At 45.3% G+C, this 12,171-nt stretch overlaps 1 protein-coding gene across 2 annotated transcripts in view; it reads left to right on the top strand.

The window, feature by feature from the left end:
• Positions 1-12,171, top strand: part of CDH23 (cadherin related 23) — a 234,593-nt gene that overhangs the window by 123,510 nt on the left and 98,912 nt on the right. For both annotated transcript variants that reach the window (XM_032949465.2, XM_032949466.2), the window contains exons 19-23: positions 7,627-7,699; positions 7,899-8,015; positions 10,139-10,251; positions 10,671-10,778; positions 11,908-12,097. In XM_032949465.2, coding sequence (XP_032805356.2) covers positions 7,627-7,699; positions 7,899-8,015; positions 10,139-10,251; positions 10,671-10,778; positions 11,908-12,097 — 601 coding nt within the window. The remainder of the gene's footprint in view (positions 1-7,626; positions 7,700-7,898; positions 8,016-10,138; positions 10,252-10,670; positions 10,779-11,907; positions 12,098-12,171) is intronic.

The raw sequence follows: 12,171 nt of genomic DNA, 5'->3' as shown, positions 1-12,171 counted from the left end.
AGTTTTTTTGTGTCTTTGCGACCTTACAAGAAGCACCAGGGTATCTGGTAGCAGAGACTCCCCCCCCCTCCGTCCTCCCGTGTGGGGGAATAAAAATGTTTGTTGTAGCAACGGGCACCCAGAGTGAACCACCCATTCCCATCGAACGAAACGAACAGCGTCACCAGAAGGAACGCTGGCGAACAACTGCCGCGCAGATTTAAATGTCACCGCGATCAAATTTGCGTTCATTTTCTATTCATTAGCGGGGGCTCCCTTGACACTGAGCAACCTGCCCCAGTCGGACAAGCCGGATATATATCCTCGTCCATTTACATTGTCACGCTGACACGGGATAATGTCCTGCGCACGTAAAGCAATGGTTCCCGCCACGTTTTCCCTATGGACCACCGTCAGCCCTGAACATTTCTGCGCAGAGCACCGTGCACCGTTAACAAACATATTTGTCAAAATTAAAGTGAAATCTAAATCGGAGTATCGGCAGGAATTCCGCAAACTGCTTCCCACGGCCTTGTAGGTCACAGGTTAAGAACCATAGACGTATAGGTTTGTGTAGTTCTTTAGATATGTTTTCAACATTAGTAATATTTTATAAAGTGGTATTTTGTTCCATTATTAGATTTACAAGGAGGTGGCTGGGTATTGAATACTGAGCCAGAGCCACTGAGTTCCTGGGTTCAAATCCAGACAGCCACCATAGATTATAGCAGGTTCTCAGTTGTGAGTTAATGGTCTTGGCCTGGTCTCCAATGACTGCTCAGACGCCATCATATATATTTAAAAAAAGTTGCACTTAATTTGACAGAATGTCTGAGAAAAAAAACTTTAGTTTCACTGCCACGCAATGCACATTGCTGTGCAGGAGGGGATTCGGGAAAGTGGACCCCACCCCAAAAAACCCCCCACAAAACATCTCAGAAGTTATATTCTTAGTTTTTTCGGTAAAGTCACGTTGAAGAGAAACAACAAAATAACAAAATATATAAAACAATAAAAAATTCTCACGACGTTTCGACCATAACTCAAACGGTCATCATCAGGTGTGTCGGTTTGCATAAATTTATTTTTAAAACGGTACATTTATTTATAAAAAAAAAAACGTTGGCGTCACGCGCAGCGATTGGCAGTTTGCCCAGGACTAGTCCATCTATTTTTTTGAAAAGAGGAGGGGGGAGACGAAATTTTTTATAATGTATGCTGTCTGAAAGCCACTGTAAGCGTGAACAATCAATCAAGAACTGAAATGATTTATCAAATCTTTCCAATGATTGCTAAGATAGAATCCATCTTCTCGGTTGAAATTGTCTCTGTGCTTGTATATGTGGATAGCCTCATGAACGAATCTCTCATGGAAGCCAGATGGCTTACAAAGAACCTCCGTCTTGGAAAAGTCAATGGCATGTGAGCCTACTGAATTAGAACAATGATCTGCTACGGCCGAGGTGTTGGTCCTACCGTGTTTAAGGTCTGCTTTATGTTCACGAATGCGGTCCGAGACATGGCGTTTGGTTTCTCCAATGTAACTACTACCACAGAGGCAACTTAAGTTGCCTCTGTGGTAGTAGTACCACAGAGGTGGTAGTAGTACCACAGAGGCAACTTAAGTTGCCTCTGTGGTAGTAGTTACATTGGAGAAACCAAACGCCATGTCTCGGACCGCATTCGTGAACATAAAGCAGACCTTAAACACGGTAGGACCAACACCTCGGCCGTAGCAGATCATTGTTCTAATTCAGTAGGCTCACATGCCATTGACTTTTCCAAGACGGAGGTTCTTTGTAAGCCATCTGGCTTCCATGAGAGATTCGTTCATGAGGCTATCCACATATACAAGCACAGAGACAATTTCAACCGAGAAGATGGATTCTATCTTAGCAATCATTGGAAAGATGTGATAAATCATTTCAGTTCTTGATTGATTGTTCACGCTTACAGTGGCTTTCAGACAGCATACATTATAAAAAATTTCGTCTCCCCCCTCCTCTTTTCAAAAAAATAGATGGACTAGTCCTGGGCAAACTGCCAATCGCTGCGCGTGACGCCAACGTTTTTTTTTTATAAATAAATGTACCGTTTTAAAAATAAATTTATGCAAACCGACACACCTGATGATGACCGTTTGAGTTATGGTCGAAACGTCGTGAGAATTTTTTATTGTTTTATATATTTTGTTATTTTGTTGTTTCTCTTCAACGTGACTTTACCGAAAAAACTAAGAATATGAATTACTGCAGTCACGAAAGCTTTAAATCAAAATCTCAGAAGTTGTTCCGTCACATCTGCGCTACTCTGCAAGAGTTCCAAACGGATACTTTTGTCTCATGACATGACGATGTATGTAGCTCGATTTAGAATGCGCTGGGGAAAAAGCAAAAAAACATAAAACATGAAAAGGAACAAAAGGCAGAAAGGATGCATTTATGATTTGCACTCAGCGGCTTTCCAAATGAGATTGTTTACCATGGCGGAGCACGCATCAGGGTGCCCCTCGATTGTGGCAGATGCTACGATGAGTTAATGTGATGCCACGCAATAGGCATGTCGATGCCCGTGTTTAAAGTATATTGTTTATCCGATGTTTTTAGCATGGGGCAACACTCTGTACTGTGTTAGGCTTCATGTTTGGGGGGGGAATTTTTTTGTTTGTTATTGCTGGCATCGTGGCAATGTATCACTGATGTCATCCGGAAAGATTTTTTATTTTATTTACAGCATCATAAATCCTTGCAAGCAAAATATCGGGAGTGTGCAGCAAAGCAGGGGCAGCACCAGCACAGAAGAGGCATCTGACACATTGACCCCAGAACACATACTCCATTACGCTTACTTGATTCCCCAAAACATGATTGATCACTTTGAACGGTCTCTCTTGCATCGATACCAAGCCCTACAACCTCAACTTGCGCTGTGGTTCATTACCACAGAATCCGTCCGTGCCTTCGGCTGTGTCTCCTGGTTTTTTCTCCGTGCGCCAATAAAATAACGTGACATTTCCACAGCAGCTCCCATAGCACTTGACTCCAGACTAATGCAGGTTTAAGTATGTTTATTTATTTTGATACTTACATTTTAAAGGATTGTTTGGTACATACCAATATCAATTAACATTAGTCAAATAATGTGTGCAAATGGAATACTATTTACATAGTGACTGCAAAATAGTGAAATTAGGTCTAGCTCTGAGTGAACAATCGATTTCAGGGTGTGGCGACTCAAGAATTTGCCTTTTAAACAAAAGTAGCTGGCAAATATTGGTCTGGTGGACTGGTAGATAGTAGACTGATTGCGTGTGAACTTTGTAATTTTATTTTCTGCACACAATCAAGGTGGCAGGGTAAAATTGCAGTAGCACTCGCGGCTCTCAGTGAAAAAGGAGTTTCTATATTCTACACCTGGTCTACAGAGTGAGAGTGAGTAGGAGTTTGCGTGTTTTCCCCCGTATTCTACAAAGTGAGAGTGAGTGAGTGGAGTTTGTATGATCTCTACCTGTTTTACAGAGTTAAAGTCAGTGAGTGGAGTTCGTATGATCTACCACTGTTATGTAGAGTGAGCGTGAGTGAGTAGAGTTTGTATGATATCTCCCTGTTCTACTGAGTGAGTGGAGTTTGTATGATATCTCCCTGTTCTACTGAGTGAGTCGAGTTTGTATGCTCTCTCCCTGTTCTACAGTGAGAATGAGTAAGTGTAGTTTGTATGACCACTCCCTGTTCTACAGAGTGAGAGTGAGGGGAGTTTGTATAATCTCCCCCTGTTCTAAAGTGAGTTAGTGGAGTTTGTATGATCACCCCCTGTTCTAAAGAGTTAGTGGAGTTTGTATGATCTCCCCCTATCCTACAGTAAATGAGTGGAGTTTGTATGATCTCCCTCTGTTCTACAGAGTGAGAATAAGTGAGTGGAGTTTGTATGATCTCCCCCATTCTGCAGAGTGAGAGTGAGTGAGTGGAGTTTGTATGATCTCCCCCCATTCTACCGAGTGAGCGTGAGTGAGTAGAGTTTGTATGATATCTCCCTGTTCTACTGAGTGAGTGGAGTTTGTATGATATCTCCCTGTTCTACTGAGTGAGTGGAGTTTGTATGCTCTCTCCCTGTTCTACAGTGAGAATGAGTAAGTGTAGTTTGTATGACCACTCCCTGTTCTACAGAGTGAGAGTGAGGGGAGTTTGTATAATCTTCCCCTGTTCTAGAGTGAGTTAGTGGAGTTTGTATGATCACCCCCTGTTCTAAAGAGTTAGAGTTAGTGAAGTTTGTATGATCTCCCCCTATCCTACAGTAAATGAGTGGAGTTTGTATGATCTCCCTCTGTTCTACAGAGTAAGAGTGAGTGAGTGGAGTTTGTATGATCTCCCCCCATTCTACCGAGTGAGAGTGAGTGAGTGGAGTTTATATGATCTCCCTCTGTTCTACAGTAAGAATAAGTGAGTGGAGTTTGTATGATCTCCCCCATTCTACAGAGTGAGAGTGAGTGAGTGGAGTTTTTACTCTTTGGTTCTATTGGGTAAAGTCACGTAGGTGAAAATAAAATAACAAAAAATCACGACGTTTCGGCCACAACACAAGCGGCCTTCATCAGGTGAAGGGACGAGACTGTCTGGAGGACAGCGCTGGAGTGGAAGAAGCCACGCTTAGATCACGACCTTTAAGCTGTGTGAGAAGAAAAAGACCACGCGCTTTGACAAAGGAATTAGCATATAATTTAGCATTGAAATGGCTCATTGAAATAGCTAAGTTAAAGTATACACATCCGCAGAGGTACCCCTTGACAAAGGAATTAGCGCTGGAGTGGAAGAAGCCACGCTTAGATCACGACCTTTAAGCTGTGTCAGAAGAAAAAGGCCAAGTGCCTTAAAGGTCGTGATCTAAGCGTGGCTTCTTCCACTCCAGCGCTAATTCCTTTGTCAAGGGGTACCTCTGCGGATGTGTATACTTTAACGTAGCTATTTCAATGAGCCATTTCAATGCTAAATTATATGCTAATTCCTTTGTCAAGGCGCGTGGTCTTTTTCTTCTCACACAGCTTAAAGGTCGTGATCTAAGCGTGGCCTCTTCCACTCCAGCGCTGTCCTCCAGACAGTCTCGTCCCTTCACCTGATGAAGGCCGCTTGTGTTGTGGCCAAAACGTCGTGATTTTTTGTTATTTTATTTTCACCTACGTGACTTTACCCAATAGAACCAAAGAGTATGGATCCTAGCAGTCACAAAAGCTTTAAATCTAGAATTGAGTGGCATTTGTATGATCTCCCCCCATTCTACCGAGTGAGAGTGAGTAGAGTTTGTATGATCTCCCCCCATTCTACCAAGTGAGAGTGAGTGAGTGGAGTTTGTATGATCTCCCCCTGTTCTACCGAGTGAGAGTGAGTGAGTGGAGTTTGTATGATCTCCCCCCATTCTACAGAGTGAGAGTGAGTGAGTGGAGTTTGTATGATCTCCCTCTGTTCTACAGAGTGAGTGAGTGGAGTTTGTATGATCTCCCCCTGTTCTACCGAGTGAGAGTGAGTGAGTGGAGTTTGTATGGTCTCCCTCTGTTCTACAGAGTGAGTGAGTGGAGTTTGTATGATCTCCCCCTGTTCTACCGAGTGAGAGTGAATGAGTGGAGTTTGTATGATCTCCCCCCATTCTACAGAGTGAGTGAGTGGAGTTTGTATGATCTCTACCTGTTTTACAGAGTTAGAGTCAGTGAGTGGAGTTCGTATGATCTACCACTGTTATGTAGAGTGAGAGTGAGTAGAGTTTGTATGATCTCTCCTGTTCTACAGTGAGAGTGGAGTTTGTATAATATCTCCCTGTTCTACTGAGTGAGTGGAGTTTGTATGCTCTCTCCCTGTTCTACAGTGAGAATGAGTAAGTCTAGTTTGTATGACCACTCCCTGTTCTACAGAGTTAGAGTTAGTGGAGTTTGTATGATCTCCCCCTATCCTACAGTAAATGAGTGGAGTTTGTATGATCTCCCTCTGTTCTACAGAGTGAGAATAAGTGAGTGGAGTTTGTATGATCTCCCCCATTCTACAGAGTGAGAGTGAGTGAGTGGAGTTTGTATGGTCTCCCCTCATTCTACCGAGTGAGAGTGAGTGAGTGGAGTTTGTATGATCTCCCTCTGTTCTACAGTGAGAATAAGTGAGTGGAGTTTGTATGATCTCCCCCATTCTACAGAGTGAGAGTGAGTGAGTGGAGTTTGTATGATCTCCCCCCATTCTACCGAGTGAGAGTGAGTAGAGTTTGTATGATCTCCCCCCATTCTACCAAGTGAGAGTGACTGAGTGGAGTTTGTATGGTCTCCCCCTGTTCTACCGAGTGAGAGTGAATGAGTGGAGTTTGTATGATCTCCCCCCATTTTACAGAGTGAGAGTGAGTGAGTGGAGTTTGTATGATCTCCCTCTGTTCTACAGAGTGAGAATAAGTGAGTGGAGTTTGTATGATCTCCCCCATTCTACAGAGTGAGAGTGAGTGAGTGGAGTTTGTATGGTCTCCCCTCATTCTACCGAGTGAGAGTGAGTGAGTGGAGTTTGTATGATCTCCCTCTGTTCTACAGTGAGAATAAGTGAGTGGAGTTTGTATGATCTCCCCCATTCTACAGAGTGAGAGTGAGTGAGTGGAGTTTGTATGATCTCCCCCCATTCTACCGAGTGAGAGTGAGTAGAGTTTGTATGATCTCCCCCCATTCTACCAAGTGAGAGTGACTGAGTGGAGTTGTATGGTCTCCCCCTGTTCTACCGAGTGAGAGTGAATGAGTGGAGTTTGTATGATCTCCCCCCATTTTACAGAGTGAGAGTGAGTGAGTGGAGTTTGTATGATCTCCCTCTGTTCTACAGAGTGAGTGAGTGGAGTTTGTATGATCTCCCCCTGTTCTACCAAGTGAGAGTGAATGAGTGGAGTTTGTATGATCTCCCCCTGTTCTACCGAGTGAGAGTGAATGAGTGGAGTTTGTATGATCTCCCCCCATTCTACAGAGTGAGAGTGAGTGAGTGGAGTTTGTATGATCTCTCTCTGTTCTACAGAGTGAGTGAGTGGAGTTTGTATGATCTCCCTCTGTTCTACAGAGTGAGTGAGTGGAGTTTGTATGATCTCCCCCTGTTCTGCATTGGGGTTTCCTTTAGGTTCTCTTCCATCCTCCCAAACATCACAGCGCTGAAACGTTTCCTGCACATTACTCAATGGGGATTACACATAGCAAGATTTCCCTCTACTGTGAACACTTGGCAGGACCCTCATGAGAAAGAGCCTTGAGACTCAGCCAGGCTTTCCTGGGTAAATGAGCGCAAATCTTAAGCATGATGCCGACATCAGCGTGACTACTGTGTGCCACGTGTGATGGATTTTGAAAAGGACAAAGTACACGGAAATAATCTTCAATGACACTTGATGAGAAACATTGATACTTTCTAACAGGAGTGAAACGTAATCATTATTGCTAAACAAGCATAATAATAACAATAATCCACCACGACATTGCATCGTATGTTTTGTCAGTAGTCTTCCTGCCCGTTCTTTCTCTGTGGCCTGAAGAAGAGCCACTACCTTAAACATCAATTATTTGAAGTATTTTCAGCTTTTGGCAGTGGTAAAGACAATGGTCAAATATATTTCGGCCAAGAATGCCAGCGTGCTCATTGTGATTTGTTTCATTCGCAGGATGAAAATGATAACAGTCCCATTTTTGACCGGAATTCATACAGCATCGCTATTCCAGAAAATATTTTGGCGGGTAAGATGATAATCTTTTCTGAAACAACATTATTTTTAAAAGATTCAAACACTTGAAACATTGCCTGTTTTGCAAGGGCTAGTAAGATGAGAAGTTGAAATTTAAACTTTTTTTCAAATAAATGTTAAATTAATTTATGCTATGCATTTCGTTGTTCAAAGGTCATCATTGCTGCATTTAGTTGTGTCCTTCCCTGCAGGTGCCACGGTGCTGTACGTGAATGCCACAGATGGCGACCAATCGCCAGAGTACGGTCAGCTGTCTCTCATCTACTCCCTGGAGGGCTCTACACAGTTCCGCATCAACGCTCGCTCTGGTCAGTAGGAGGTCGCTCGTTCGCACGCAGCCGAACATGTCACCAGTTGAGCGACGAGCGTAGAACCTTACATTCATGGTGCATGCATCGATTAGAGCACATAAGAATCTACGAATTACGGTTTATACAAATTACATGCAAATGTTGGCTTCAGGCTCAAAACCAAGCGAGTTCCTGTGATACTCGTTGTATCGACGCCGGAGGAATGATGAGCTGAGTCGACCCCCAACCAGGGTTTGAATTCACAACCTTCCAACTTCGAGCCCCTCGCTGTGCCGCTGAGCCACCTGGATGGCTTCAGGTTAAGAAGTGAATGCGACAGAGCAACGAGATGGCACTCGTGAGACGAATAATGGGCTGACGCTTGGATTGAATCGTAGATCCAAATTGTGGAAGGGGTGAGTCATTACTTACCCACAGTGATCAGGGTCCGCTTGTGCACATGAATGCCCCTGAACCACAAGGTAGTGATGACTGCCACACTGTAATGAGGATTCCTGAAGCCGGCGTATAGAGATGCTCACTGTCCTGCTGCTGCATAAAATAACGTGTCCATGATTTGACTGTTTTGAGTTGATGGTCTCGAGCAAGGCTGTGTTTATTACATACGCAGGTTGGCGATGCCACGTGACATGCAATGCATTCTTGGAGGATTGAGCCTCTGGTCACAATCACTCATTTCTTTAGAACTGCTTTTTGTGTTTCGTTTGTTCTTCCCCCGCACCTCCAATTAGCATGATTGGCTAGGTACGGTGTGAAAGAAATTCAACATACATACATCACACCCTTTGTGATCTGGATATCACCATTTGAATGTAATATTATTCATCTTACTTGTTTCCAGCCCATCTTATGAGTGTCGTTCACTCCATGGCTACTCGCAGCGCCGCGTCCTCGGTGACTGCTCCTGACACTTGTGCTGTCTGAGCTCCCGGCCTCATCCTTTGGCATGGCAGCAGCATCACCGAACGGGGCCCAGCTGGTGCTGCCCGTTTCCCATCAAGAGTTGAACGTCCGGTTGACTTCTAATATAATTTTTATTTTATTTTGATTTTTATCGCTGAGCTGCTGCATTATTTATGAAATTATCTTTGAATAACAATTTTAACTGAAACCCTTGAACAATTTCCATGTACAAATCTACCACTCGGTTTTGGCTGTTACATTTTTTTCCTTCTCTATTAAATGACAAAATGGAATATTTTTAACTCTAATCTTGGGTCCTCATGCTCACATAGATGTTATAGCTTAAAATGTGAACTACTTGTCTGTCTGTCTGGGTTCTGAAGACCCTCAGGCCAGTCATACCTTTGCTGGTCTCGTCAACGAGCTTAAACCATCACGCAAAGTCTGGTCTTCCTCGCAGCAGCGGCTTTTTAGCTAACCATGGAACAAAGATGGTCACTGCATCGCTCGTTTTCAGCTGCACTGCTTCTGCGGCTGTCTGGAACGCTCTTCCTTCCGATATTAGGACGCCACTGGAGCTATGCACTTTTAAATCATCCGGATTGAAATCTAATGTCATTAGAACTGCTTTTTGTGTTTAGTTTGTTGTCCTTCCCCCACACCTCTGATTAGCACGGTTGACAACGTATGGTGCGAAAGAAGTCCAACACACATACGCACATGGACATTCGTGGTCACAGTTTTGACTCGAGAATTAATTCCTTTTAGTCTCGTTTGTATTGTTTTTCATTTGTTCTGTCTCAGTTGTAAAATATTTTGGTTAATACCCTAAATGTAACATTAACATAATTTTCATATAGAATGAAATATGCAAAGATAATAATACATAATCACTTCCTAAAACCACCATGCTCTGCACGCATCGTGAGCCCCCGCAACACGGAAACTGCTTACCAAGTTCCCATTGTGGTATGAATCCAGCTTAATCAATGAATCAATGAGCTGTTACACCCTCAGTAATTAGCCCGCACAAAGCGTCCTGGGAAAAATGAAATCTAATTAGAGAAAATTACTAAGCCATATGTGAAACTGGAAAACAGTTGCCACTATTGCTGACTGACTTCGCTGCTGCCGCGTGAAGAGTCGCGCCCCAAGGCGGGACGACGACTGCGGGTCCGCGCCCGCCCACCGGGGCCATCGTGCGCGTGTCCCCACAGGAGACATCACGAGCACCACGCTGCTGGACCGCGAGGCAGTGTCGCAGTACATCCTGATCGTGCGGGCGGTGGACGGAGGGGATGGAAACGACCAGAAGACCGGCATCGCCACCGTACGTCCGCGGCGGCAGAGCGGGGTCGCGCTGGCTCGCCGTATAACGGGGGCTTCTCACCGGGCGTTGGGCTGTGGCACGCTTTGGTCGTTTGCCGGTTCATCAAAGCTGAGAGATTGGCTGAGCGTTCCATTGGCCCAATTTCAGAAATGCTTTCACTCGGAAAATTCCCAGTTATTATATCCTCTGTGGCTGGGCTGTAGAAAACCTACAACCTACAGCCCAGCCACAGCAAATAACCGCACCCAGCTCCAGTACAGCAAAACATCAGCTGGGAGGATTGAGACGATGGGCCTGGTCTTACAGCTGCTCCAATCGCACATGCATCACACGTTTATGAGGGATGGAAAGATGAGGCTGCGTGCTTTTCATAAATTCAATGCTGCGTGTTCCATAACTTGGCTAACCCGGCATGGCAGGTGAACATCACACTGCTGGACGTGAACGACAACGATCCCGCGTGGAGAGACCTGCCCTACGCCGTCACCATCGTGGAGAATACACCGGGCGGCACCGACATCTTCACGGTGCGCCACCGCCGCTCGTCGCCGCTCGCCGCCACCGCCCACAATGCAGCAGAGGCACCGTCACGAGGGTCACATGAGGACGGGGGGAGGGGTGGTCGCTACCCTCCCTGCAAATCAGTTCCCCCAGGGCAACAGTGTTCCAGCGCGGTCGCTCAGCGGCTCGCAACGGAAAGGTCGCAAGGTCTAAATCCCGGTCGGGGGGTTGACTCGGTCCATCAACCCATTAGCGGTCGGTAAAATGTTACCACTGTGGCACTACAGTGATTATTCAATGGAAAAACTCACTCCCACAACAGGAATGTGGATTTGCCACCGCTAGCTCAGGGCTATAATCGGGAGATGAACACCACCCTTGAACTCATTTCAGCAGAATATCAATGTGCCTTGACAAACTTACCAAGGAAACATATTACGGTCGCTGCATGTGGACAGATGCTTTTATGCCAGCAGATTTTCTGCAGTTGGGTTTAATATTCAGAAGAGAATACTTTTTATTGATTCAGGGCTCGGACATTCTCGCCAAGTCTCTGTAAAACCACTTAAACTGGATGCACATGTGGCTGATACTACATAAGTCTTCATTAGCTAATTATCTTTTTTTATTGCTTTGTTGACTGAATCAATGATGTGATCAGTCACTTTAATTGAACTTAAATCCATTCGTTAGTTCATTCGTCTATTTGACTATGAATTATCTCACACATTACATTTCCTCAGTGTATTGCTCAAAATCGAACACGATGCACAACACATAAAATGCGCCGTCGTGCTGGGCGGACCAAAAAAAACCCGGCGGCAGGCAGGATGAGGGCCCCGTTTGTGCAGAGACGGTGTCGTCTGCTCGCCATTGTTTTCCCCGCGCAAGCGGCGGCAACCGTAGGTTACATGAGCCCTAATTAATGGGGTTTATCTGGACTGAATTAACCACGTCTGTCACAGGCGATAAGCAAAAATTATGGAAATGGCAGTTCTTTCTCCACGAACGGGGAACACAATGCCGCATCACTGGAAGTAAGAGCGGCGGTTTAATTAAGTGCCGCTGTTGACGAGGTGTCATGGGGAGGTGGCACGGCGGGGTGGGGGGGGTTACCCACGAGTGCACGTCACGGCACGACTGCTCCCGCCACAGGTGTCGGCGGCCGACCCGGACCTCAATGAGAACGGCACGCTCGTGTACGCCATCGATCCGCCGAACCCTTTCTACCGAATCAACGCCGCGTCCGGAAAGATCCGCACCACGGGGCTACAGCTGGACCGCGAGGACCTCAACCCCATCTCCTTCGCCTCCATGAGGAGCATCGTTGTCTCCGGCGCCGACCGTACGTGCCCGATCCGTTACCGGAAACTCACTCGTTTGTGTGTGTCTGTTCAAGCCAACGTAGTGACGATGATA

Source organism: Petromyzon marinus, chromosome 8 (assembly GCF_048934315.1).
Source record: "Petromyzon marinus isolate PM22_M1 ecotype Great Lakes invasive population chromosome 8, UKy_Petmar_22M1.pri1.0, whole genome shotgun sequence".
Lineage (NCBI taxonomy): Eukaryota > Metazoa > Chordata > Hyperoartia > Petromyzontiformes > Petromyzontidae > Petromyzon > Petromyzon marinus.
This window is presented reverse-complemented; position numbering and strand designations above follow the sequence as displayed.